We start from the raw sequence: 27,669 nt of genomic DNA, 5'->3' as shown, positions 1-27,669 counted from the left end.
CCTTAGCGGCCAGACTTTCGCCTCATCAAAAGCTGAGGCACAAACCCTGGACTGTGTGGTCAGGAGTCACGGAGAGACACCAGCCCTGCCAACCAGCGTGGCAACTCCCTGAGCTGCACCTGCCACCTGTAAGCTGATAACATTCAACTTTATATGCTTTGGCTGGACCCCGGTCCCAAGCCTCAGGCCTCAGCTGCCGACTACCAGTCTGCCATTTCCCTGGCATTCCCACAGACCCAGCAAACACAGCAGGTCTCCGCCTGGGCTCCCCAGTCTCCCCCAACACCTGCTCCTTCATCTGTGTTTCTTATCTTGGTTCTCACTGACTATATCCTGGAAGGTATCGACCAGGACCTTTGCCCTGCTTTCATCCATGCGTCTCGTGGGTCCCGGGATGGCTCCGCCCCACTCACTAGTGCCGTCACCCAGCCTCATCATCTCTCGCCCAGACCGGAGAGACAGCTTCCCGTCTGGTCTCCCTGCCCACCTCATTTTCCGTGTTGAGCCAGAATTCTGCTTTCGAAGGGCAAGTATCTCATGGCTTGATATCTTTCTGTGGCTTGCAGGATGGAGCTCCAACACTGGGTGTAGCCTACTAGCCTTCCACAGTCAGGCCCCTCGCTGATCTCCAGCAGTATGTAGTTCTCTCTGCTTCGCCTCGTCCACCTCCACCCCCAGCTCCAACCCATGTTCCAGCCGCTCAGAGCAACTGGCAACAGATGTCCCATCTGAGATATGCTGTCTCAAGTCCCAGGCCCTCTGCGTGAGCCAGGCTCCACCCCCATCTGCCTCCTCAGCCACTGGGTTCCATCAGGGTGCTGTCCTCTGCTTCCCGAAGTCTGCTCTCTGCCTCCTGGGGGGCTAACCTCTCCCTGGGCTCCCAAAGGAGCCTTCCCTCCACCCTCTCCCGCAGCTCTACCACACACACGCACTGGCATTTAGTCACTTTTTGGACTTCCCCACTAGACTATGAACTCCTTGCAAGCAGGAGTCACGTGCATTATTTATTCTTGCACTCTGGTCCTCGGCATGGATTAGGTAGGTACTCAGTAAACAGTGATCCAAATGAAAAACAGAAAATCTGAGGTCTGGTTCAGCAACTGTGAGTCACAATTTTAAGTTTGATTGATCTTCACTATGTGTCACAGGATAAAATGTTTTCACTGGTGACAGTAAACAGAGTTTAAGTGCATAGGTGCTGATGGTAAGATGCTATGCAGAGCAAAATTACTTGATTAATATGTGTTACAATCAATGGGAAAGAGAGAGTGAAGTAGAAAAGAGTTTTAGAACAAAAGCTTGAGAACCTCATCTTGATGCAGCCTCAGTTTTACTGGGACTGGCTGTGAACTCCAGAACCAGAAGGAAAATGCCTTTTGGAAAGGGACTTTCATCATCAGTCCCCCCACCCATACTTAGGACACTGTGATCACAACGTTCGAATTACCGGATTTTCTCCTCGGCCGGTAGGGAGTGGAAAGTGCTTTCGCCTCCCCCTCAGGGCTGTAACAGAAGCCTGGATAATCTGCAAAGACAATGCACACGTCAGAATCTGGGTTCAGCTGGGTTGGGATTCCCACGCGTTTACTCTCTTTCTCCGACATCATAGCCCTTCTTGAACCACAACTGGTGTTCAACACGCCCCTCGGGTCTTGGTTTATGTTGCGACTTCGGGGTAGCAAGTTAAGTGCACACGCTCTCTCTCTCTCTCTCTCTCTGACTGGCTACTGCCACTGTGATCCACAGAGGTCAGAAAATGCCCCTAGAACAAAACTCGGTGCGGCTGAGCATGTTACCAGGCCCCTGACAGATGGCGGTGACGGGCCGCTGCAGACACCCTGTCAGGAAACAGCACCCAGAGAGTTCTGTGAGGCGTGTGTGCCCGGTGGCGAGCCCTTCCAGCCCGGTGGGAGCGCCCTCCAGTTAGGTGACTGGTAATTAGTCTGTCTAGACCTGGCTCCTTGGAGGTCGGATGAGTGCTTTAGGTTCTCTTATCGGAAGAGGGCTTTCCTTCGATTCCATTGTTTGTCTGGCCGCCCCAGCTGAAGGGCGTGCAGAGCAGACTTTGGATTAAGGAAATCTGGTCTAACCCTAAAGTGCTGCAGCACCTCAGTGACCATCTGCACGCTGGAGCCCAAGGATGGGGTAACAGTTCAAGGAGGGAGCTGTAGCCCGGTGATCTTCAGATCAGGGTGAATGCTCTTCAGAGAGTTCTGAGGGTTATCAAGACCGCATACACTTCTCCAATGTTAGTGGTGAAGTTGTATGAATGGGGCCATGGGGTCCAGTGGACTGGCCTACTCTGTTCACACTCAGCGAAGTCCAAAGTCAGCGCAGGGCACATAAGGTTATTTTCCTAGGCTGGCCTGGCCTGGCCGGGCCTTGTCCGGGGCCCAGGAGAGAGACATGGGCACCAATTTGTGGCTTGGAATGATTCTGTGCACCATAAAATCTTAATGGTGCCCAGGAGCTAGCCCAGACCCTGGAAATAAGTAAGTCATTTCACTGCATGGAAGTCATCGCAACAGGAGCTGGCCTCTTGGGATCCACCTCTCCCTCCACCTTCCCTCCGAATTCTCACCTGGCCATTCCTGGCCTTGCCTTCTCCTCAGAATGCTTTTATTAAAATCTTAGAGACTTCCACTGAGTCAAATGTGGGGATTTAGAGACCCCAGAGCCGTGAGCCCCAGCGTGGCGCTCTGTGGGGATCACCCCTCAGAATCTGGGGGACCTGAAACGGGGACTCCCAGCCGCCGTGGCAGGGGCGCTCATCCCTGTCCCTCGGGAATGATTGTTCTTCCGGAGAGTCACCCACCAGCTGGCCGGAGGGTCAGCGAGTCAGTGTTCGCCCTCGGGGAAAGGCTCCTCAACAGTTAGTGCCTTTGCAAGGTTTTAGGAAAAGTCTGTCAGGCCCGGCTGTCGGGCCTTAAAGTCATCGCTTCCCTTTTTCTCCCACGTAGCCCAGGGGGGTGACAAGACTGTGATAAGTGCTGTAGAACAGGGTCTTGTTTTATGGAAGAGACTTCGTATTCATTCCCCGCCTGCTTGTAGAAGCCTAGAAATACAGTCGCCTAGGCAGGGCAGGTGTGACTTTGAAATGTGGGCTGTTACTGGGAAAACCAGGAACCATCTAGTTGCCAGGAGGCTGTCAGATAATCCACCCTGACGTTCCCTGGGTGGGTGAGGTGGGAGGCGGGCTGGGAGGCCTCACCGGTGGGTGCAGGCGGAGATGGGGGGCGAGGGGGGGGGAGCGGGGGGGGGGGGAGCTGACCCTGGAAGTGCATCTACATTGCTACCATACTTTGCCACATATAATGCACTTCTGTGTATAATGCGCGCACCCACGTTTTTTGGCCCAAACTGTCAGGAAAAAGTCTCCTGTTTTAATGTTGCAATTCAATTATTTATTTATTTACATGTAGGAACAAAACTGGTTATCGTATTCCAGGATATCATTTTGCACACGGATATTTTTATTGCTTTCTACACTTACACGTTTAATGCATACACGTAAATGAAAGAATAGAAACATTTATATAGGTGCGGAATCACTACTACCCATGTATAATGCTCACCCTTATTTCTCCCTCAAAAATTTGGGCAAAAAAGTGCACATTATACGTGGCAAAATATGGTAGTCAATACAGAGCCCTCACCTCACTGCCAGCTGGGGGACTCACAGAGAAAGCAGGAGGAATCAGTGGAGAAAGGGATCGGTGTGTCGGGAAGAGGTAACACCGCCCATTCTGTTTTTTAAAACCGTGGAGAGCTGCTACTTCTTACAGCTGGCATTGTTATAAACTTCAAGTTAGAAAAATGGGATAGATACAAATAGAAAATGAAACTCCAAATTCTGTAAAGAAAACCAGACTTACGAATGGCATCCATTTCAAGTATTGCTTGCTTGGCCTGAAAGAAAGAAAGTGTAGCTGTCACTGCAATGACCTTTTCTTGCGGGGATTGCTTTAAATTACCAGTCCTAATATAGGTCTTAGCCCACCAATAAGGGGTTTTTGAAAAACTTTCAAACAAATTCATTCTTTCTTTGAGGCATTAACACATATAGTTCAAAGGATTCAAACAGAGAAACGCCCCCATGTGGGGAGTGGATGCTGCACCACGGTTCCACCAGAGCTAAACCTCAGCCCCGCCCTGGAAGGAGGGAGGGAAGGAGGGAAGGAGGGAGGGAGGGAGGGAGGAAGAGGGTGGAAGACAAAGGGAGGGAGGAGGAGGAAGAGAGAGAACAGAAGAGAAACAGGGGGTGGGGTTAGGTGGGGAGAGGGGGAGAGGTGAGAGAATAGAAAAAATGTCACCAAATAGTTCCAGAACCAGGCTGATGGTTAGTGTCTGTTGGTCAGCTTATTATAAAACGCAGCTTCCTGCTGCCCAACCCTGATCCCCTGAACTCAGCCCTTATCTGCTGGACCAAAAGCCCAGGGGATGGGGCCTGGGATTTGCACAACTGGTTTTCCCCACCTCACTCAAAAAAGATTGCCGCGAGTTTCCTGTTTCCCTCCTTCCAAATGCTACGAGATTATCATCAGCTAACTCTCCTGGCTCCCTACAGCACCCCTGCACCTCCCACCTTTTGTGTGTGCCCTGGGATCTCCCAGAAGGGGCAAGGAGCTGCGGTGCAGAGAAAGGGCTCTGAAGGACTTGGTTTGTGATCTTGCTCTGGCATTTGCTCGGTGGGTGCTCTCCCATCTCTGACTGCACTCCCCCAGCCTGAAGGTCACAGGGCCCCTGCCAGAGCTGCTGCTGGAACCAAGCCCTAGGCACTTGGTGCCACCAGCCCCCAAAGGTCCCGAGGACCTTGACTTTCACTTCCTCCACACACAACTTCTCCCCACCTCCACCTCTGCCCCACCTCCGCTTCAGGAGTTGCATGCTTTGAGGCTTTGAAAAATTGTTACTGTTGTAAGTTATTAATATTCCAGGGAATTAAAAAAGATAAGATAATCACCACAACTGCCTGAGGATTAAAAAAAGGAAAAAACTAGGTTGGGTAGCCTTTCTTGCTTCTTTAAGGTAATTTTCATTTTTCAAGGGTAATATAACTGACTCTACAAACATTATGCTAAAAATTAGCTTAAAGGTTCTTTTCCTTGTATTTGGCCACAATCTGTGACATCACAGTAAAAATATTTAGACTGAGTGGCAATCATTTTTTTTTCATAATGAACGGGGTGAGAAAGAAGACTTCATTCAGTCTCCATAACTTGGAGAAAACACGCTTTTGTTATAACACTGATATTTTATCATCCATTCAGACTTTGAGATTACTTGTTGGAATTAATTTCAAACGCACCTGTTAGTTCAGTTTCTGTGTAGTGCATTTACAGAGCCATGGGAACATATAAAAGCAAAAGTCTCTACCTTCACCTTTTTTCTCAGTTAATCTGGACAAGAGTTCGCTTATACACCATGTCTGTGAACAGGCCATGTGACTATTTCCAGGAACCTTTCTGGCCTCTATCAACTTGACCTTACAGTGCTATTCCCACATTTTCCACTAGGGGTCAGTCAGGGACCATCACTGAATTAAAGGACTGAAGGGGGTTGGGAGGAACTACGCTAATGAATTTCCCACAACTGTGTTAGCATTATCAGGCTGGTGATACATTTTCTGATGTTAAAAAAATTCCCCATTATGCGTTTCCTTTATTTAATGGGAATACCTTTTGATGGTTTTAAGAAAGCAATTAAGAAACAGTCAAGAAAAGAAGTGAAAATCCAAATCAATAATCTGCTTAAATAAAGTAGAAAATTATGGTATCACCCCAGTGGCTCAAGGGAATGAAATGAGTGTGTTTGCATCACCACTGGAAACGATGCGGTGCAGACCGGCTCTCTGGAGCCAGGCAGACCTGGGCTGGAGCGGGGCCCGGCCGTGCTCCACCACTAGCTGTGCGTAAACTGGGGCACTTTGCTCAAAGCCCTGGAGCCTGTTTTCGCTTCTCTGGAGGGGGGCGGGCAGGGCCTCTCTCAGCAGGTGCTTTGCGTGGGGTGAGACAGGAATACGAAGTACCCAGCACAGTGCAGGTACGTTCAAGGAGGTGTAGCTGAAAGAGAATTAGATTCTAAAAGGAAGTGGGCTAAAAGGTGCAACTCTGTAGTGGCCGTTTTATCACATAAAGGAAAGACTGCCTGGAACACACACACCTAGTGAGCACGGCAGGAGGAGGAGGACAGGTGTGTCAGCCAGTCTTGTTTCGTCATGGCCTCTAACTGCCCTTGGTAGATCTGAATACCCAGACAGGTAAACACAGGTGGGGCGTGTCAGAGACACCCTGCCACACTGCTCAGAGGGGCACAGCAAGGCGCAGGCCAGCAATCGAATGACTAACCGAGAAGAAAGCGCAGTCACCTGTCTGTGTGAGCTACCTGACATCCCGAACCACCTGAGACTCCTGCCTCAGACGGAGCACACACCCGTGCACACTCATTTCCTGGGCACGACATCATTGCGGACCACCCGAGAAGGCGCTGCAGGTACTTTTCAAAATATACAGGGGGCCAAACTGACTCTGGGAGAAATCCCATGCGTCCTTATTTTCCACCCAGTTCTCCTCTCAAGGTCTCACCCCGCTCTCTGCCCCACTTCCCTCCTCCCCGCCCTGGCATGGACCAGTTCACCATCCATGTGGATATTTCACGCTCTGCCCTCACCCAGTTCCTTGCCACATCCTCTCTCTAGCCTTTCCCGCCACTCCAGAACAGCAACATCCACTCATAGCTGCCCGCAGAACCCTGCTGCCACCCAGGGCTGCCCTGCCTCAAAGGCAGGGCTCTCCGGGCCCCTTCTCTGTCTACAGACCTCAATACTTCCATCTCCCCACCTTCAACTCCTGCCGAACCAGTTCTCTGACTTTACAAGGCCACGCCCCTCCCCCCTGCCTATTATCCTAGTTGGTTTCACCATCCACTCAGCCTGGAAATACTGCTCAATTGCCACCATAGGCGCTGGTGGGCACCCTGCCTTCCCTGCCCTGTGAGCCTTCCCTCACCAGCTCCCACCGCTGGGGGACCCACGTGCACCGTGGTGCCTCAGCACTAGCTTCTGAGTTGCTGAGTAGATCTGAAAACGATCTCACCCCACTGACTCACGGTGGCCAGATTCAGCTGGGTCCGTGATGCCTTTCCCAGGTCAGTGTGGTTGTCCCTACTGACTGGCTGGTCCATTTTTTTCAGCAAGTGTCCTGGACCTTTCCGCTTGCAACCCCACCTTGCTTCCCTCGTGCAGGCAGGTGACATCACCACCAACGGCAGTGAGGTCGAACCCCTGATCTCCCCTCCGATCTACCTCGAAGCTTCTCTGTCCTCTCTCACCTTTCTTCTCCCTGAGCCCAGGAAAGATGTTGCTGGCCCTCAAAACTGACCCCTGGACCTGTGCTTCTGATCCCTCCTGCCACTCCCCCCGGGGGCCACACTCCAAGGAGCATCCCTCCGCTTACCCTGTCTCCCGCTTCCCCGCCTCCTTCCCCTCTGGTTTACGGGTCATGTGACCCGTCACTCCTCACCTGCAGAAAGTGTCTTGCTTTGATCTTATCTTCCCTCAAACTCCCCCCCTTTGCCTTCTCTGAACTCCATTTAAAAAAGGTAAGCCTACACCCAGTCCGTTCCTTCTGCCTTTTCTCTTCCACCTGCCCTGGTCTCTCCCTCGTCCCTGCGTGGCCAACTCTGAGGGCTACTTTTCTGTTTGCATCTGTTCTGACCTCTGCAGCGTCCCAGGCTGGGACTTCGCTCCGTCTCCCTGAGATTCTTTCCTTCCTTTGTTACCACGCCTTTCTCCTTGGTTGTCTGACTGCCTCCCTGTTGCTCGTCCCTCGGGTGTTCCCCAAACCCCCCACCGCACTGCAGATCACGTAGTTGTGGGGATGCCCAAGGGTTCTCCTTCCTCTAGACATTCTGCCGGGCCCTCCCAGCAACCCTCAAGCAGTCTAGGTGGTGAGAGCCTCCAGACCCACAGCTTCCAAGACCTGAATTTCCACCTGCAGTGGACCTACCCCGGCGCACGGGCGAGCGCTCTGCCCTCTGGTTCCCATCAGACCGGTTCCTCCCCTTTGCCGCCTGTTTTGGAGCTTACGACACCACCCTCTCGGCCCAGCTCCTGACTCATCCCTGACTTTCGTTTCTCCCTCTCCTCACGCACTTAGTGGGCAAAACCCTGTTCCCTCTGCCCCTGTGATGGGTTTGGCATCTGCTCCCCCTCGCGTGCTGTGGCTCCCTGGCAGTGCCCCTCGCCCATTTCCTAGGCTATTGTGGTGGCTCGTTAATTCCTCTCCTGCAAGGGCAGATAAAGTGCTTCTCAGATAAGGTCAAGTTAAAGGAGTTCATCATCACCAAGCCCTTATTTTATGAAATGTTAAAGGGACTTATCTAAGAAAAGAAGATAAAGAAAAACATGTATAGTAAAAGGACAGCAAACTCACAATTATTAACAACCACACCTAAAGCAAAATCAAAAGAAACTAAGCAAACAAGTAGGACAGGAAAAAAAACACAGAAATGGAGATCACATGGAGGGTTAGCAACAGGGGAGTGGGAGGAGGAGAGAGGGGAAAAGGTACAGAGAATAAGTAGCATAGAATGTAGGTAGAAAAGAGACAGGGGGAGGGTAAGAATAGTATGGGAAATGTAGAAGCTAAAGAAATTATAAGTATGATACATGGATATGACTAAAGGGGGGATATGGGTGGGAGAGGGTGTACAGGGTGGAGGGGAGTGAAGGGGGGAAACGGGACAACTATAATAGCATAATCAATAAAATATATTAAAAAAAATTCCCCTCCTGCCTCCAGTCTCACCCCTCCCATTCACTGCCCCACTGCTCCCAGAGGCACGCTCTCAGAGCAGGGGGCAGGCCGTGCCTTCCACTCCCTCCGAAACCTTCAGTGGCCTCCCACCAGCAGCGCGATCCAGACTCCTCGTGTGTGGGGTCAGAGCCCTTCACAGCCTGGCTGGCTGCCCTCCAGGTCTCCCACCTCGCCTCCAGCTCCCTCTCCTGAGGACTCGGCCCTCCCATCTTGGTTTCGTTTATGCTGTTCCTTCGGCTTGATTTTCCTCTCGCATTTCCTCCACTTAATAAAGACATTCCTCATCCTTCCAGATACTGAAAGGCATTTTCCTTCCTCTCCCCACTCAACTGAGATTGAATACTTTACCCTTCCTCAACACTTGGCTTATACCTTCACGAATTCATCCTGTTTAGCAGACGGTGAAGTAATAATGCAGGGCCAGCTCCCTCGCCCCCACGTCCCTTCCCGGCAGAGCCAGGCCTGGCTGGCCTCGCGCCGAGCCAGCTCTGTGCACCGCCTGCGCCCAGCGCACCTTCGGACAGTTCTCACGGCTCCCTTGGTCTCCCACTCGTTCTCTAGAAGTTTACTGGTGGTCTTTCCCTTATTTTTTCTTCTTTCAAGCCCCCAAGGAAAAACACAACTTAAAAAACAAACCCAAACCAAAACCTCTCCGCAGCGTCTCACTCACTGCATGTGAGCCCTCTCGGTGTAAACGGCTGGGTTAGTCGGTGCCCGGCGGACCCTCCCTCCCTCTCTCTCTCTCTCTCTCTCTCCTCCGTGTGGAAGTTGGGCATTCACCGCTGCCCGGCTGCCTCCCTAGGCCCTGCATGTTCTCACACACCCCTGTGCGCTGGCCTCGCAGTCTCACCTTCGCCGGAATCTTGGCCGCGTGATTCTCCAGGATCAGCCTCTTCAGGTGCAGAATCCACAGGCGTTTGTCCTGCTGCGACTTCGCCTACAGGAAGGAGGTTCGGACAGTCAGACAGTCAGTCAGGTCCGGCCTCTGCCGCCACTGAGATTCCCAGGTCCCTTTAAGCCTCTGACGGGCTGGAAAACACACCGTGCGGCCAGAAAGCTCTAGAAAGCCTGCCTGGCGCAGGGTGCTCATCGTCGCGGAGAGCGGGCCTTGCAGGGAGCCGGGGCCTGGCTTTTACCTGAACCGTGTGCTGCAGCTTGGGGTTCTTGTAGTGGAAGACGCTGAAGCTGAGCGGCTCCTTGGGGATCACCTCCACAAGCATGAGGTTGCCACACTGCGCGGGTAGCAGAGACAGCGTGAGGTCGCTTGGAGGGGACGCAACAACGGGCCTCCCCCAAGTCCCTGCCCATGACCACGCTGCCCACCTACCAGGATGTGAGCTTTGTACGTAAACGTGTCGTCTCGCTTCTTCGTGATGAGAAGCAGCTTGTCGAAGAGGAAGAGGGTCCGCTCGTTCTTGGCCCGCTGGAGGCGGAAGGTCCCTTCGAGCACCAGCTCCCCGTAGCTGGTCAGGTCGGGCCCCTTCCAGTTAGTGAGCAAACTCTGGATCTCCTGGAAGACCAACAAACAGATGTGTCGCGTGATGGCACACAGGAGGCGGGAGGCGAGGCAGCAAGAACACGGCGGCCCGTTCCCGGAGCCTCAAGAACGGCGTCTGAATACCTGCGACAGGGCCCAGGGCATCTACGTGGGGTCTGACGGGGTCTACGATCCACGACATGCATCCACATTTCTGGGTGGTGTCGTTTAGAGTTAACAGAAATGAATCCCGTTGTTGGTTCACAAGATGCCAATTACTTACTTCCTTTCCTAGGTCATCCCCCCGCCCCCAGAGCTGGCTGCGTCAAGAGGCCATTGGTGTGTGACCTTCTCAGTAGCCATCCCGCCCTTGACTTTCTCACCCCCTAGCCTCTGGACAAAATCCTTGAGAGCTATGGACCCGGATAACTTCTTCCAGAAACGAAGTCCACACCACGTATCAGTCACTCAAAACTAAAGCCTGTGGAAAATCATACGAGACACGTCATCTCAGAAAACTCCTGCTAGTAATCCCATTTATTTAGGGAAAGGAAATGAACATTTCTTCACTCCCACTAGGTTTTGGATGGAACCTGGTAAATATAGATTGATAACAGGACTTTGAAGTTTCTTCGGGATTTACTGTACATCCACATCAATATTTCTTGAGGAAGCTGGGTGTATTACTTTGAAAGGTGAAAATGTCCACAAACAGGATCTAACTACGCAGCCCCCAGGACAGACGGATGAAACGTCTTTGGTGGAAAGTACACGTGGAGAGGAGAGGAGAGGAGGCGGAGCCAGAGGCGGAGGCAGCGGCATCTTCAGAATGCCAAACAGATTCGCAAGGTATGAAAACCTAGTCCTTTAGCCATGTTTGGAAATGCAACAGACATCATGTCTGACATTACGTCCACAAAACATGCGAACGATGAAGCTCTAAACCCTTTTTATTGCTACAAAAAGCAGACATGGCCCGAGAGATGAGAACATCACTTTCCTTTGATTTTTGATAGTGGATTGCATCATACCGCACTCACACTCTGGCTGCCTCTCAGTGAAACCTAGGATTTTGTTCGCAGCCCTGGGCCAAATAGTGTGTCTTTTATTCCTGAGTCAGGCACGGGTGTTCTGCGGAACCTGGAGTCACTCTGGGCTTTGTGTCTCACTCCAGAGACACCCAGGAGCCTGGCTACTCCCTCTGGGCCCACATGGCCTTTTGTTTTTTAATAAAGTATCTGTCGAGGTGCCCAGGACAAGACCACTGGCTCAGCATCTATCAAAAGTTTTCAGGGGCTTAGGGCTCAAAATGTTGGTTCCGAGAGGAGCCTTAGCAAGCCCTCATCTGTCTTGTTTTAAAAATGAGGAACCTAACATGCAATGGTGGTTCTCGTCCCAGAGGAAACTGCAAAGGACCTGGCTGCAGACTCAGCCCTCCCCTTTCGGAGCCCCCTGTGCCACCACCACACGCGTACCCACCACCTCGTGACTGTGCACGAACGAGTGACAGAAGAATAGAAGTTTAAGGAGAAAAACAAACAAACAAACAAACTAACTTTTAAACAGCTGAGAGAGAGTTCATTTCAACAAGAATTACTTCTTTGTGCCCTCGCTGGTGTGGCTCAATGGACTGAGCACCAGCCTGTGAACCAAAGCATCGCTGGTTCGATTCCCAGTCAGGGCACAGGCCTGGGTTGCAGGCCTGGGTTGCAGGTGGGGGGCATGTGAAAGGCAACCACACAGTGATGTTTCTCTTCCTCTCTTTCTCCCACCCTCCCCTCTGCCTAAAAATAAATAAATAAATAAATAAATAAATAAAATCTTTAACTAAAAAAGAATTACTTCTTTGTAATTAGCATAAGATAAGGCCTCAGGAGACTCAAAATTTTCACTTGGGTCACTGAAGGGGCTACGAGCAAGCAATTCCTTTAAAAGTTACCACGGGACTTGGTCCTAAATACTGTATTCAATGACATGGGTGTTGTCGGGGTGCTGATCCTTCCTCAGGACCCGGGTGAAGACCGTGACCAAGGTGCAGCACCGAGCGGCTTTGATGCTGGGTCTAGGAGAGGCCGGCGCACCTGCAGCAGTGCCCGCCGCCGCCGCGGGGCTCACCTGCAGCCGGATCGCGTGCTCGTGTTTCCGCTTCATGTCGTTGATGTGCCAGGCGACCCGCTGCATCGTGTCGATGGCGTCCAGCACCACGTCGTAGCCGTCTGTGTCCTTGTCGAGGTGGTTTTCTATTTCCTTAAAAAAAAAAAAAAAAAAAAAAAACAACCCAAACTAGATGTTTTCTATTTTTCTCCATTTATTCAAGGAAACAAATGTCAATTAGTTCCTCATGTTTTATTTTTGCTTAATTACCTACACACTACCATCTTTCTTTAAGAAGTTGAGATAACTTTCCAGAAACAACAACGACAAAAGGGCTAGACGGGAAAGAAAAGGGAGCTAGGAAAGACAGACGTGGAGTAGAGTTTCGCGAGGAAGAGGAGGAACCTGCATACAGCCGTCAGGCCTCACGGAGAGTATGGTTGTTACAGTAGATGTGAGAGTGGGCATTACAGTTGGAGGTTTCTGAGCTTCCTGCGGCCCATGTCAGACAGTTCTTGCTCTTACAGGATGGCAAACCTACTTATTCTTTTTCTCCCAGAGAGAGGAAGTGTCTCACACAGGACTTGATGCATAACACATGACTGGAAAATAGCATGAATATTATCTTTAAAAAAACCTTCCGCGGCAAGTGCACATTCACGTAGTGGAGGCGTCACGGCCCACACGGTGCTCGCCAGACACAACCCCCTGGCGTGCGGAGGAAGGCCTCCGGGTTCTCACGCGCACTCTCTGACAGTCAGCACTCAGCCTAGTGCTGGGGCTCCCCGATCCCGGGAGGGAGAAAGGGCGCGACCTCTGCTCTCATTCTCCCCAGCACAGAAGACACATGTCCCTAGAATCCTCGAGAGTGTAAGGACAGAGACTATGGCATAGTTCCTTTAACCCTTTATCTTCTCAACGGTGCCCGCCAGAGAGCTGGGTGGTCAAGAAAGGCTCATCAAATTGAAGCTCTATCTTCTTAAAACAACAACAGTAACCCTACGTAACTTTGTAAAAACAACAAGAAGATATTATGGTCCCTCAGATCATTTCCATGACATTCATCATGCATATTCATTAAGCTAAAGGATGGAGGTGGAGTCTTATGGTATAACTTAGGAAGATAGGTTCTATCATTTTATAGTCATACTTTGTAACTCTTTACTTTTACTGAGTATTCACATTTTCCATCCAGCTAGAAATTGGAAGGGAACTCACATCTTCTTTCACACTCAGAAAGGGCCTATACAACTGTATCACCAAACTAACAACTCCCAGGTAAGCTCAAGATCAACAGCAAAGCCCTGGCTGGGTGGCCCAGTTGGTTGGAGCACCATCCCGTGCACCGAAAGGTGATGGGTTTGATCCCCAGTCGGGGCGCGTACAGGAGGCAGCCGATCAATGTCTCTCTCTCACATCAGTGCTCCCCTCTCTCTCCCCCCCGCCGCTTCCTCTCACTCTAAAATCAATAAAATTTTAAAAAACCACCCACATATCCTCAGGTGAGGATAAGCAAACTTTTTTTAGAAAAGAGATCAACAGCAAAGTTAAAAGCTATTCACTTCTTGTTTTAGCCTGAGAGGCAACCCTGTTCATCAGTGGACTCAGGAGCACGGAGTGTGTTCTTGGGCGGATCCCCACAGACGGCGACCCAGCTTTGAAGCGATGTGGGTAACACAGAAGGAGCACACTCAACAAACAATAAAAGCGAAAAAACTTCAAAGGCAACCGGGCGTTAGTTTTAATGACTCTCACGGCTGTTCTCCCCTCTTCCCTTCCTCACCAGCTGTCACAGCCTGCGTGTTTGGGTCGGCCCCCGAACTCCTATGTTGAAATACGAACCCCTCACGTGTGAGCCTCTGGGAGGTGAGGAGGCCATGCAGGTGGGGCCCTCACGGGTTAGTGCCCTCAGGGAAGAGACCCCCGGGAGCTCTCTTGCTGCTTTGGTCCACACGAGGGAACAGGGAGACGGGAGACGGCAGGAGGCTGCGGCCCCCTGGGCTCGCACTGGAACACAACCTTGCTGGCCCCCCGATCTCGGGCCTCCGGCAACGGTGAGAAATACATGTTTTTGCTAGTGCCGCCAAGTCTGTGGTACTTTTTTATAAACCCAGACTGACTAAGACACTGGCTCTTAACTTAGAGAGGAAGGGCTGATTTTTCTATCAATTAACTTTTCGTAAGGATCACGGCTTGTTATATCAGACATGCTTATGTCACTGAGATCGTAGACATTTTTTTTTTTTTGATGGACAGCCCTCTTCCTGCCTAGAAGGCCACACTTAGAGATCGTGGGGACACACTCGTCTTCGATGTCATATTAGCAGAGTCCAGCAGCGGTCTGCCCCGAAACAGGCATTATTTATTTAAGAACTATTTGGACACTGATTCAGCAAATTAACCCCACGAATCTAACAAGTTATTTGCATCAATTTAACAGTTAAAGTGCCATCCCCGATGTGGCTTCACAGGGCACCAGATTCTGCAAAGATGAGCCACCCAGGCAGCCAGACAAAGCTGGGAAATTTCCGGTAAAGCTGTAACATTAGGGTTCTTAACATTTTTGATGTGTATGAACTGAGCAATCCTGGCTTGTCCAAGTTAGAAACCTGGGGTCATTTAAAAGAGATACCTATAAATTGCAGATCTGTTGATACGGAGAGAAACTCTGGATTGAAATCTCTTTCCTATTTTTTACTTATTATTATTATTATTTTATTTTTATTGATTGCCTGTGAGCCGCAGTGCCCACGGGCGATTTACAGCCCCGCCCCGGAGCCCGGCCCCGCCCCGGAGCCCAGCCCCTAGCTACCACGCCAGGCTGTCTTCCTCCTACTGCACACGCCATCCGATCCTGCCTACACATGAAAGCTACTTTCAACAACACTTTTCCCCCATTTTTATCCACTTCCTTGGAGGATGAGAAATGAGAATGTGAGTGCTACGTCTGCCTTTGTGTCTAAAGCCTCCTTGAATTTTGCCCCAAGCACGGGAAATGATACAGGGAACAGATACCCTGACATGACGCTAGGCCCCCCTCAATGATCACTCATCACGCTGCTCACCTGTCTTCTCCCCTTTCAGCCCCTTCTCTCTGCTCCTACAAAAGCCGACCTGTGACAAATCGCTCTCCCTCCCAACTGCCTACTGAATCAGGGCGCATGGAAATAAAACAAAACAGAAAAAAGCCTGTTTTTCATTAAGATGATAACTCCCCTGCGTGAGACGGCCACTGCCCGGAGTGAGGGGCTCCCGAGCCCTCTGAGAATCGGAGCTGGAACGAACCTTTCCTGGGCTGCTGTGAATGGGGTGCAGGCCTCGAACATACATAAATCTCTCTAATTCCTCAAAGCGGATTAGTCCGTTGTAAAGCATGAGTGTGGAAAATGTTTCCATATGTTCCCGGCCTTTTCTGATCTTTTTTTCCCCCCTAAACCTAATATACAGACACTTAATCCTCATCCTCTGGAAAGAACCCCGGCCCAGGCAGAAACTCACGTGCAGAAGGAGGTGATACTTGAGGATCCGCTGAACTGGCTTCAGGAGATAGGACCCCAGGGGCAGTGAGTGTTTCAGAGTTTCCTGACGCTCCCTGAAGAACTTGGCCAGGGTCTTGTTCCTCATGCAGTCCGTTAGCACAGCCACAGATCTGCGAGAAGAATGAATGTCATCATCTCCATGGAAACGCCTGCTTAACATGGGTATTCCGGTTTTAAATGCTGGTGTAGGTATAAATGCCCTAGCACAGGTAGGGAAGCAACAGGGCTAGACGAGAAGGCCTCTGGGTAAGTTAGACCGAGGTGTCCCTCTGGGTGAGTGCACTAGCCAAAGGCACTCTAACAGCGATGGTAACAGAGCTTCTAAGCAGCAAGCTCCTTCCTTCCAGGGATTCGGCCCCTACATGGATGCACAGCTTAGCAAAGGTGATGCCCACTGGCTGTTAGCCCCACCCGTGCCCCATCCGGGTGTCTCTGTGCAGTGCCCGTACCACACATCCGTACTCAGTGTCCACAGGGGAGATGGCAAGGAGGGGGCCCTTGGCACTGAGAAAAAGCAGCTCCTTCTCCCCAGGAGATCCAGCCCCAAGCTGGACATTGTCACCTCTTCTGCTGCTGTCTTTGTATAATGCACAAACGGCGTGCCATTACGTGCAGGTCTTTGGAGACCTTGCCCCACGGGTCAGCTTCCCTCTGCGAATCTTTGAACAGACCCGTCTTTCCACCTCCAATGGCTGTGCTTATGCTAAAGACGTCTTCTGAAACAGCTGGGTAATCTGGCTCCTTAAGGAGCGAGCCGCATGGAGTGGATTAGAAAAGAGGGTCGCAATGCCTTCTCTGTTCCTGCTCCCCCAAAGGTAGTAAGGATGGCCCCTGAGCACCCTAGGAGAACGGCTGAAACAATGCCCAGATCTTCTACATAAGGCAAGCTGGTGGGCTTGCGCAGTCACACACACACATAAATCAAAGCTTTATGATCTCATAACTTAGAAGGAGGCAGGTGGAAGTCATTTCTCCCCAAGTCAGTAACCTGTTTTCAGGATTAATTTAGAAGATCAGATAGAGGCAAACGACAAAATAAAACTCCTGGGAAGGAAGTAAAATGCAGGTCTCCTAATTGCACCATTGGAACCCCTTTGGAGCCCATCTGCTTTGAGAAGTATCTATTCACACAGGTTTATTTTCCCCCGAACTTGAGATTTTGATACTTTTTAAAAAAATCCTGTAACCAAGGAGCTCTCATCAGAGTCAGGATCAGCTGCTCAGGGGCCACGGGCCACTGGACGGCTGCAGCTCTTGTCCGAGGGTGAGAACCCTGCCCCAGGCCCGAGCACCGTGAACTTGGGATTCAGGGCAGCGGGCGACATCTGAGGACAGCAACCTAAGGGGGCCTGGGCCCCTCCCTGGGGGAACCGGGGCGGCCTGTGTCTCTTCACAGAGGAGCCACTGGGGCGTGACTGGTATGAGGAAGGTGGACATCTGTCAAGGTGTGCTGGCGACATTTAATATCGCCGGCCCGCGTCTCAGGGGGGAAGGACAGTTGTCAGATGGGCCGAAACCCCTGGCCCTCTCGGCTTACGACAGGACGGGGAACTCTGGGCCTCGGAGAGCAACCTGACCGGAGACAAGGGGGCAAGAGGCAAACTTTTTCTATGACTTTGAAAACCACAGAATTGGGCAAGAACTGGATGGGTCTGCTCCACTGAAAATGCCTTAAAACATCTTTTTTTTTTTTTTATGAGAATGTCTTTCAAGCATCTCCAACACATTTTCTCCTTCCTCAAGTCAGATTCAAAATAAAAAATCACTTCCTTCAAGAAACTGCCCTTAGAACTCATCACCGGGACTTACTGCTCCTTTATCTCAGTATATTTTGCTTCTACTGCACATTGCTCAGTTCGCACTATACTAGTCTGCATTTACTAATTCGATCTTCTCCAACTCGCTCTGTACCCCACTGCTGCATTCAGTTGGGTCCTGATCCTCGAAAGAATGTACACTGCCAGGAGCCAAGGGGTAGGGTTCCTGTTTCTTTTCAACTTTCACCCAACTCGGAACCACGCTGTGGGTGACAGGCTCTTAAAGACGCTCCTTCACAAACGATCTCGCCTCTCCCCTGAAGACAGAAGCCTCGAGCATCAAAAGGTGCCTTTACTTTGTACTCTCCATTCTCATTCCTAACTCAGAGAAATCTTAATGTAAACCTCCGAAACTGCAAGTTCAGAAGTTCTCCTTCAAACAAACGACCCTCGGAGGACGAGATGGGTGCAGCCCTCAGCTCCCCGCAAGCCCCTCGAGGGCCCCGGGGCCGACCGCCCTGGCGGGTCCAGGACTGTGTTCGCTCTGCAGAGTCCCAGGGTGTGCTCTCTCCTCCCTCAGGGAGACGCTGAGCCGCTGACTCTGTGATTTCTCTGCACGGGGGTCCGTGCCGGTGTTCAGCGTGAGCACCACGGGTTTATCAGCCCGGGCATCCTACAGTTCCCTGACACCCCTGCAGAGATGTGGGAACTCTAGGAGAGAATCGGGGTGTCCAACCCGCAGCACGCAGGCTGCGCATGGCCCAGGGTGGCGATGAAGGAGCCCCAACACAAAATCATAAAGTTACTTAAACCCCTGTTTTTGCTCATCAGGTTTCATCACTATTTGTGTATTTAATGTGGGGCCTAAGACAACTCTTCTTCTCCCGGTGTGACCTAGAGACACCAAAAGGCTGCACACCCCTGGATGTGAAACCGTGTCGACTATGGGTGGGTCTATGGAGGTGTGTAGGTGCTAAAAGTACTAATCTGCAGGTGACTGTAGGTAATCTGTGATCTCTAGGGAAACCTGGGGGAAGTGTGGTTGGCTACCAATCAAGCAAGTCGCCCCAGCCCGACATCCTGACCGATACCGGGAGGCGGAGACCACAATCCCCAGTGGCAAGTGTCCTGCCACCAGGAGGACCAAGCCCTTGGCTCCATGACTTTTAATCCACGCTGGCTCTCCGGGGCCACTTGAGCAGGGGCCCCACTGGTTCTCCCCACGGAGCAGCATTGGGGGCTCAGCCCGCTGCTTCTCTTCCAGGTGGGGCCCACCACCCACTTGCTGCTCAGGGACACGTCTCTACCATGACCAGCACAGAGCATGTAAAACCGCCCTGGCTCTCCTGGTCCTGGGGGGCCGCTGGGATAACAGCGCAAGGATCACGTGGGAAAAGGGACCACAAAAAGGCATCGGGGCTGGGGGTGGGGTGCAGAAACCTTACAAGGATGCAGGAGCATGAGGTCTGAGGCTGTAAAAAACCTCTCGGGGCCCCTCGTCAGCTATGGGACCCTTGTACCGTCAATAGACCTACTGGTCTATTCATCAGTAGGTCTATTCAGACCTACTGGTTCCTTCACCCCTGCAGTGGGGGTGGGGCAGGGTGACGGCAAACTAGCACGGGCTGGGGACCTAGGACGTGCTCAGCGCTGGGACGGCCCTTCTGCTTTGCTTTAACCCCCGGGCATCTCTGGATGGCTGTGCAAGTTCAGTTCAGCAATGTTTATCACTGACAGCGCTTTACAGTGCCTAGGCATCAGTAAGTGCTCAATAAACGTCTCACGCACAAAATAAGACATTCAGACAGTGGTCTCAGGCCTGACTCCCTCACTGAGATGGTCCATGTAACAACGTCCAGGGGTTGCACTGCCCCCGTCCCTGAACTGCCCACCCACCAGCGCTCCCAGCACAGGCAACACGGAGGTGGGGACCAGGGCAGACCATGGGTCCTCTCTTCTCACCTAAGCTTGCCATGACCTTTCCTTTCTCCAAACTCCACAAAACTCACATAGGTCACAGAACTTAGCTAGCAGAAATATAACATCTTCTCCCCAGCCAGATTATATACACTCAGTATCATTGCTTCTGATAGTTTTAAAGTCATGGCACTCATACAAAAGGGTTAACAGACGAGACTTGTAGCCAAATACACTGGTTTACTGGGTTTTCCACTGAAGGACACCCAGCAACCTTCTGGTCTCTTTGAAGGTCTTTCGTGACTCTCCCTACCCTGGCTCTGCTGGGAGCCCAAAGCCTGAGCGGAGCAGCGCTGGGGGGCCCCCCCACCTCCGCCCCCAGTAATCTGTTCTCAGCAGGTTTCCCAGTTTCCCCACAGTGTGCAGCACAGGGCCAGGCAGGTAGTGCCTGCCGCTGACACACATTGGACTGACGGACTCGACTGGATATGGAAGCGGAGAAAAGTACTCCCGCACACTCACGGAGCGTACCTCGGGTAGTTCGTGCAGTACTGCGTGTAAATGTGGAACTCTTCGCTCTGCAAGGAAGCAAAAGAGGCGTTTATAGGCAAAAAAGCAGAGACAGCAACATCCACTTAAAAACAATAAAGAGAAACAGCATCTGGGCTTTAAATTTGTCTCTCTGATGACGCGAGCCTGTCTCCCGCGTCCGTGTGGCAATCATTCATGCCGTATTATCTGTCTTGTGTTATAGCCAGAATCCACACACACTTGAACCCATTTGAGTTTAATAAACACTTATCGAGCATCTGCTGTGTTAGGGAAATTCGAAAGTAAATGCAAAGAGGAAGGAAATAACATTTCTGTCCAGGTGCTCATCGTCCTTTGGTAGATTATACAGTGTGGGGGAGAGATGTAAGTAGGTCATTTACATGCCACGTGGTGAGAACGTAGCAGAAGCACGTGCAGGGCCTGAGCAAGCTGCTCTGTGTGCCTGCAGGCCCCTCCTCGCGTATTCACGGAGCGTGCCTCGGACAGTGCGTGCAGTTCTGGGTGCAGATGTGCGACTCCTCACTCCGCAAGGAGACAAAGGGCTCCTGACCTGACCTACAGCCTCCGGCAGCTTCCTCGTTTCCTGGTGCAGCAAGAAGTTCCAGCCCGTCCTGCAGGCTGCCCTCCCACGCTCATTCTTCCCGGAGCCCTGGCTCCCTCGGGTAGGAACAGCACTGGGAACCCCCAGTGTGAGCAGCAGGGATGCTCTTGCTGCTGGGGTGATGATTAGTTCTGGGCCTTTTCAGTGGGCAGAGTTAGAAAAATGGTGTTTGTTTTTTTTTAAGATAAAATGTATCCTTTAGCTCATACTTGCAATTCAGATTCACTACAGCATTTTTATTAGCTTTATTCTTACCCTGTATTTTCTTCTGCCTACCAACTCCAGTTCTCAATGACACTAACATAAATACTCACTTGCTTTATCCCACAACACACTCAGTAATTTCAGGGTAGAATACCGACACCACCATGGGTGATACCATGACAGAAAACGGTTAAGGGTGTATAGCTTGAATATTGTCCATAGCATATTTTTTAATCAGTCGGAATTTCCTCTGCGTGATTATAGAACAAAGTGGATACCCAATTAGGCTAATTTCACTTTGCTTTCGGTTTTTGGAGACTGCTTTTTTAAACTTTAGTTTTGCTTTAGAATTATGTAAAATTTGTCCATGGTTTCAAAGTCAACTCTACAAGGAAATGCACAGGCAAAGAAGCCTAGCTCCTATTCCTCTCCATTCCAGTTTAGTTTCTCCTTTTCCCTGTCAGATGCCAATATTTAGTTGCACAGCTTATCTTCTTTTTTAAAAAAATACACATTTGAACACGGGCATACCATCCCTCATTCCTAGATAAATAAAAACAAGCCACGCCAGTGGCTCGCAGACTCCAGTGTGTTTCAGAATCACCTGAGGGCCCATTAAAACACAGACACTGGGTTTGGGCAAGCCCCCCCAGAGTATCTGATGTAATAGGGCCGGGTGTGTCCTGACAAGCTTCTAGACGGGGCTGGTCCAGGGATCACACTTTGAGAACCACAGTATTGTACATACTTTTATTCCTTCCCCCAGCACGCCCTGCACCTCCCTAGCATATACAGAGATATTTTTTTAAAGCATTTTCTATTCTTTTTTTTAAAGATTTTTTGTTTATTTATTTTTAGAGAGGGAAAGAAGAAAGACACACACACACACACACACACACACACACACACATCAATGTGTGGTTGCTGGGGGTCATGGCCTGCAACTCAGGCATGTGCCCTGACTGGGAATCGAACCTGCGACAATTTGGTTTGCAGCCCATGCTCAATCCACTGAGCTATGCCAGCCAGGGCTATACAGAGATATTCTTAATTTGCTTTTATTGCTTCCTAGCATGCCGTTATGTGCTTCCTCAACTAGCATCTCGTTTATGGACATTTGGGCTGTTCTATGTATTTCTATACATATATGTATGTATACACATATACATGTTCCTATAAATTGTATATATCTATACAATGCAATAATTATCACTGCAAAGAATAGCATCCCACTTATTGAATTTTTGTCCCTGTATCTTTGGAGCTGATTTCTGGGAGTAGAATGGTTGCACTAAAGGGTGCATTGAGACGTGCTTCTGCTAGGTGGAGCCAAATTGTAAATTGTCTTCCGATGGGCCCGTGCCCGTCGGTTTTCCGGTAATTGTGTGAGTACCTGTTTCTCCATGGCCTCGCCAATTTAGAAGGTTGCCAAGCTTTCAAGCATCATACTGTAAAAAAATCCAAATTAGCTGCCAACTTCTAAAAGATAGGTAATAAAAATATCTTGAGTTCTGGTTTCTCCTGAAAAAGCAGTAGTAGATCCACTGGTCCTGGGCCCACAGATTCACATGACACTTACGTCCCCCGGAGACCAGGCAGGTACTGAGCTGGCGGCAGCCTCTCATTCATTCACTGTGTCCTCCGGTTGAGCTCTGGAGAGCACCGGGGTGGCCAGCCCTGACTCCAAGGACAAGGAGAGCAGAGTCACTTGCCCAAGGTCTAGTAAATTAACATCAGGCCGGAGCTTTTCTCCGAGTTTGTGCATGTGCTCTCAGTTTCTTGCTTCTTTCCTGCTTCCTGCTACACGCAACCTGGGACTGAGCAATACCAGGTTGTCTTTCCTTAATTTCTGAGAAGTTTTGGATTATTTAAAATACTACACTTAAAAATCAATGACCTCAATGAAAATGTCTAAATTACACCCTATATTTGACCTGCACAAACTGTCCCCAACGAAGCCTCAAGACTTCAGGGCAATTGAGAATTTCTGTGCATTTCGTGACATCATGACTCTAGTTCTGTATTGAAGTTGAGGGATTTGATTCAAATTGGCTTTATATTGTTAATATAGGACCAAATGTATATATGATCTTAGACCTGTAAGGTCTGTCAGCATTTCAAACAACAGCTCTACACAGAAATCAATAGTTCCAGCCCTGACTGGCGTAGCTCAGTGGATTGAGCACAGGCTGCAAACCAAAGTGTCGCAGGTTCGATTCCCAGCCAGGGTACATGCCTGGGTTGCAGGCCATAACCCCCAGCAACCACACATTGATGTTTCTCACTCTCTCTATCTCCCTCCCTTCCCTCTCTAAAAATAAATAAATAAATAAATCTAAAAAAAAAATAGTTCCTAGTTGGTTAATCCTTAAATGCCTATCAATATTTGCCTCCCCAAATCCTTTTCAGGAGTATTTAGGGGAAAAGAAGGCAATGATAAAGAAATTATACAAAAATAGATATTTCCTTCTGGTTACTCAACTCTCTCAGACTGCAATGAGAGATGATGTAGAAAGGAGACATTTCACTATGAAAAAACCAAAAATATAGGGTAGTCAGGGCTGTCTCACTGAGCATACAGGGTGCTCAAAGGTCTGTTGAATCGATCACCACTCCCTCTCTCTCACACACACACACTCACACACACACACTCACTGGCCTGAGCTGTTTCGCAGCACACCATGAGAAAGGCCTAACATGCACAGAGCACATGGATGAGGCAACACTGCCCCGACACGAATACGGGCAATCAGCACTTCCTGAGGACACTTCCCGTACGTAAGTGCACGTCTGGGCCCTGGAGGGGGGAGAAAGGCCCCAAGGGGGGTGAAGGCCATGCATCACGGGAAAGGAGGAGGGCAGCGAGGGGAGCTTGGGCCTCTGAAGCCAAGCTCTGTCTCCTCGCTCAGCACTGCCCAGGGTCAGCCCCGGTGACAGTCAGGGGTGGAAGCGAGGGTGAGGTGAAGGCAGGAAACAGGTAAACTTGCTGCAGGTGTTTCTCAAGCCCAAGGAGCACACAAAGGCTCAGCTGGGAGCCTGCTTGGCCCGCCCAGTAGGGACCTTTGTCTCCGTCCCTCCTGCCCATGCGCCGTGTGGGCCTGCTCTTTCGTGAGCAGCGGGTCAGAAGGCCGCCCTGTGCTCTCCCGCTGTCACTAAGGATTTCTGGAACCTCCACGGACTGCGAGAGCAAGGTCAGGGTGAATCTCTGTGCAGGCCCCAGTGATTCAGATAAAAGCCCAAGTCAACCGCCAGCTTTCCTTCTTTCATTAGCAGCCTGTCAATTAACGCAATTTTCCGTTCCTCCCCAGAGTGGGGCAGCTGGTTGTCTCAGCAGACGTGCCATCTTCTGAATTTCGGGGTGCTGAGTGAAGAGCGGGCTGCGCCAGCCCCAAGCGCTCCCTCCCCGCTCCCTGCTTCCTCGGGAAAGTGCGGGGTGCCGAAAGTCAGTCTTCTAATTAAACCTGGCAGCATTACAATGAAAAACTAAGATTTGGGAGTTGGCAATGCAGCGCATAAACAAACTTTTATGTGAATAATTAAGCCACAGCTAAGCATATGCTGGACCATCTTTAATCAACTTGTGATTACAGTTACCAGTAAAAGCCCGAGCGTTTCCAAAAGCCTCCGTGTTGTTTACGTGCTGTGGTTATTTTAACATATCTTCTTTGATATACTTGGCATATCTTTCGACCCATTTCTCCAGCTTTCATTTTCCCTCTCTTGTTCAAACTCCTACCCTTTAGGAGGATTAATTATGACACAGGCAACTCGGGGAAAGAATTGCAGGCAACCCTGTGAGCACAAACATTTCGCAACTTCACACACCCACACCCACCCACAAAGTCAGGAGCGTTTTATACCCAGGGCCGTCAGCTGCCTGTAAGGAGCCACACTCCGTAAAACCCAGAGTGTGATGTTTGGGGTCAAAACCGATGGACGGATTTGCAGCTGGCGCAAATGACCCTGCGGGACAGGTCCGGAGCCAGGGCAGCCGGGGAGGACGTCTCCGGGTTCCCATGGTCTTGCAAAGGACTCTGGGGCTGGAAGTGAGGCGCTCATGCTCAGTTGGCCCCCAAGTCCCATCATGAGCTGCTCTTAAACCTCTGTACAGGTGAAGCCATAACGGCAGCTATCACAAAGTTTTGCTGCAAAACAATTTCTGCTAGAGGTTTTCTGGGGAAAAAAAAAAGCTATTGATTTTTTCAGAGAAGTTTGGATAGGATCCGTATATAGTGGGTCGCATCTCCCAAAAGTAATGTTGCCAAGGATGGCCTTGTGTATTTCAGAATTCTATCTCCTGTCCCAGCACAGGGTGCGAACCAACTGTCACATAAGCTTTAGAAGTCGAATCTTTTCCTTGTATTTTTCTAAACCATCAGTGCGGCTTAAGAAAAATAACAATGCATTTTTAAGATGTAAGAGAATAATTCTCCGCCTTATCCCCTAACCTAAACGATAATTATATAGCCTAGGGTAGTGCCATATATATTATATATAACATAATTACAACCTAACTCGTCTAGTGGTATTTTATATTTATTTATTTATTTATTTTTCTAACATTTTTCTATTCCGACTTTCCCCCAATGTAAAGATTCTGTTTTTTTTTTTTTTTTTTTTTTCTAGGAAAGATGAGTAACATCACTCAGTTACTAGATGAATTCCAGGAAAACTACTAAGTTAGTATTTCCTAACTTACTGGGGACACTAACAGTATTTATTTTTTCCTTGCTGATAAAAAAAAAAGAAAAGAAAAGCTGAAACCAGTGTGAGAGAGATTAGCGGCCAGCTTCACCCCACACAGAACACGCAAGTCACTTTAACTGTGGCGTGGGAACAATCCGTGCCCTGTGTCTGTCTGGGTTGGCCCGGAGACATGGACCCCACTTACCTTGGACACAAAACATTCTGCTATGGCCACAGGGTCATTCTCACAGTTTTCCAAATCTTGCAGAAGTTCACTAGTAAAAGGAATAAAAGAAAATATTAGACTATAGTCCTATGGTCGAAGACATTTTATATCATTTAGAAGTTTAAACGTTTGCGTGGCTTTTACAAGGAATCATTTAATTGGGTAACTGAGGACCTACTGTCACTACACTCAAGGTTTGGGTAAGGGACTTGCTCGAGGTCACGGCGGGGCAAGGATTTAAGCACTGGTCGGATCTGTAACTCCTCTGACTAGCACTAAGCCTTCTGGTTGGTCTCCTCGTCTGCACAGGTGCTCACACACGGCCATCGAATAGCGTCCCAGGTACCAGGTATTGTGCCAGCAGCAAGAGCAGACACATCAGTGGGAAAACTGAGATTTGGGCCCTGGTCTCCAGGAGCTTGGGGTCCATGGAAGAGTCAGACATTCTGTGAAAAATCACACTAGCAAATACAAAATTTTAAACAAAGCTAGTGCTCTACAGGAAAGATATGTTAGCCACACCTGACTGGTGTGGCTCAGTGGATTGAGCGTGGGCCAATGAACCAAAGGGTTTGATTCCCAGTCAGGGCACATGCCTGGGTTGCAGGCTGGGTCCCCAGTAGGGGGCGCGTGAGAGGCAACCACACACTGATGTTTCTCTCCCTCCCTTCCCCTCTGTCTAAAAATAAATAAATATAATCTTTTTAAAAAGATATATAGGGAAGAAAATGTGTTTTCATAGATGAATATCTATATTATTTTTTAATGGTTCATTATTTGAAGTGACTGCATCAGGTTTCATTGGGTGGACATAGCATAATCAATTTAACTAATTTCCTACTGCTGGACAAAATTCTAGAAATGGAATTGCTGGGTCAAAGGGCATTCTCAGTGCCAGTGTTAACACATTTCCAAATTGCTCTTCATGTAAGTTGTATAGATATATATTTTACTGTGTTAAGTGTTTATTTTAGTTAGCTGTGCATGACATATTTTGATAAAAAAATTAAATAGTGCTGCATTCTGTTTCCCGCTTTCGATGGCCTCTCTTTAGAAGAATCTTCGGCTGTCGCTGTTTTTGGCTGCTTCGATGTTTCTAAAGAGGCCGATGTTGCATCTTCATTACTTTTCAGTCTTACACATTCTGACTTCTGAATTTCCCCAGACCTACCTTCCTCCCATCTTCTCAAGGTGTTGTTACAAAATTTGACTAAAGACAGAGCGTGTAGTTTTAGGTATTATTACATTTTAAATATTATTCTCAGTAGAGCCCTGTGATATACCGTAATTACATTTCCTTTCTTGTTCAACCATGCTTTCCCTGCATTTAAAATTCTCTCTCCCTCTTTGTTTGTTTTGTTTGTGTGTGTGTGTGTGCTTTGTATCAACGTACACACCACGAGTTTATTCCCCGGCTCTGCGCCAGAAGTGTAAGTGTCGTCTCACTGTGTGCAAACACCAGATTATCCGCTGGTTGTGTCCCTCCCTGGTGACACTCCCCTCTGGGAGCCCCGTGTCCTTCCGCCCCCACCGGAGCGGCTGCCCTCCCGGCCCACTGCGTTCTCTCTCCAACACCATCCCGGGGATGCCCATCACCTGGCTCCTGTGTTGGAAACCTGGTTTCTTAGATGCCATCTCAGATGTATTTCCTCGTTTAGGAGGTTACCGTGCCCAGCAGCTTTCTGAGTAGGGGTCATAGGTGGTCAATTTTCTGAGACGCTTCCTATTTCAAAATGTTCTCCCTTCGCACTTGGCTGATTATGTCAGTGGAGAGAGAACTCCTGGTTGGAAGTCATTACC

The 27,669-nt window shown here is 49.8% G+C and overlaps 1 protein-coding gene across 2 annotated transcripts in view; it reads right to left on the bottom strand.

Annotated features, from left to right (window-relative positions):
- The window catches only part of PLEKHG1 (pleckstrin homology and RhoGEF domain containing G1), a 206,883-nt gene that overhangs the window by 14,623 nt on the left and 164,591 nt on the right, over nt 1-27,669 (bottom strand). For both annotated transcript variants that reach the window (XM_036024891.1, XM_028509825.2), the window contains 9 exons: nt 25,849-25,918; nt 20,132-20,178; nt 15,886-16,036; nt 12,409-12,540; nt 10,144-10,326; nt 9,953-10,048; nt 9,667-9,753; nt 3,876-3,909; nt 1,448-1,525 (listed from right to left, as the gene is read on the bottom strand). In XM_036024891.1, coding sequence (XP_035880784.1) covers nt 1,448-1,525; nt 3,876-3,909; nt 9,667-9,753; nt 9,953-10,048; nt 10,144-10,326; nt 12,409-12,540; nt 15,886-16,036; nt 20,132-20,178; nt 25,849-25,918 — 878 coding nt within the window. The remainder of the gene's footprint in view (nt 1-1,447; nt 1,526-3,875; nt 3,910-9,666; nt 9,754-9,952; nt 10,049-10,143; nt 10,327-12,408; nt 12,541-15,885; nt 16,037-20,131; nt 20,179-25,848; nt 25,919-27,669) is intronic.

Source organism: Phyllostomus discolor, chromosome 4 (assembly GCF_004126475.2).
Source record: "Phyllostomus discolor isolate MPI-MPIP mPhyDis1 chromosome 4, mPhyDis1.pri.v3, whole genome shotgun sequence".
NCBI classification, from domain to species: Eukaryota; Metazoa; Chordata; class Mammalia; order Chiroptera; family Phyllostomidae; genus Phyllostomus; species Phyllostomus discolor.
Note: the sequence above shows the minus strand (reverse complement) of the source record. Positions and strands in the feature narration are given on the sequence as shown.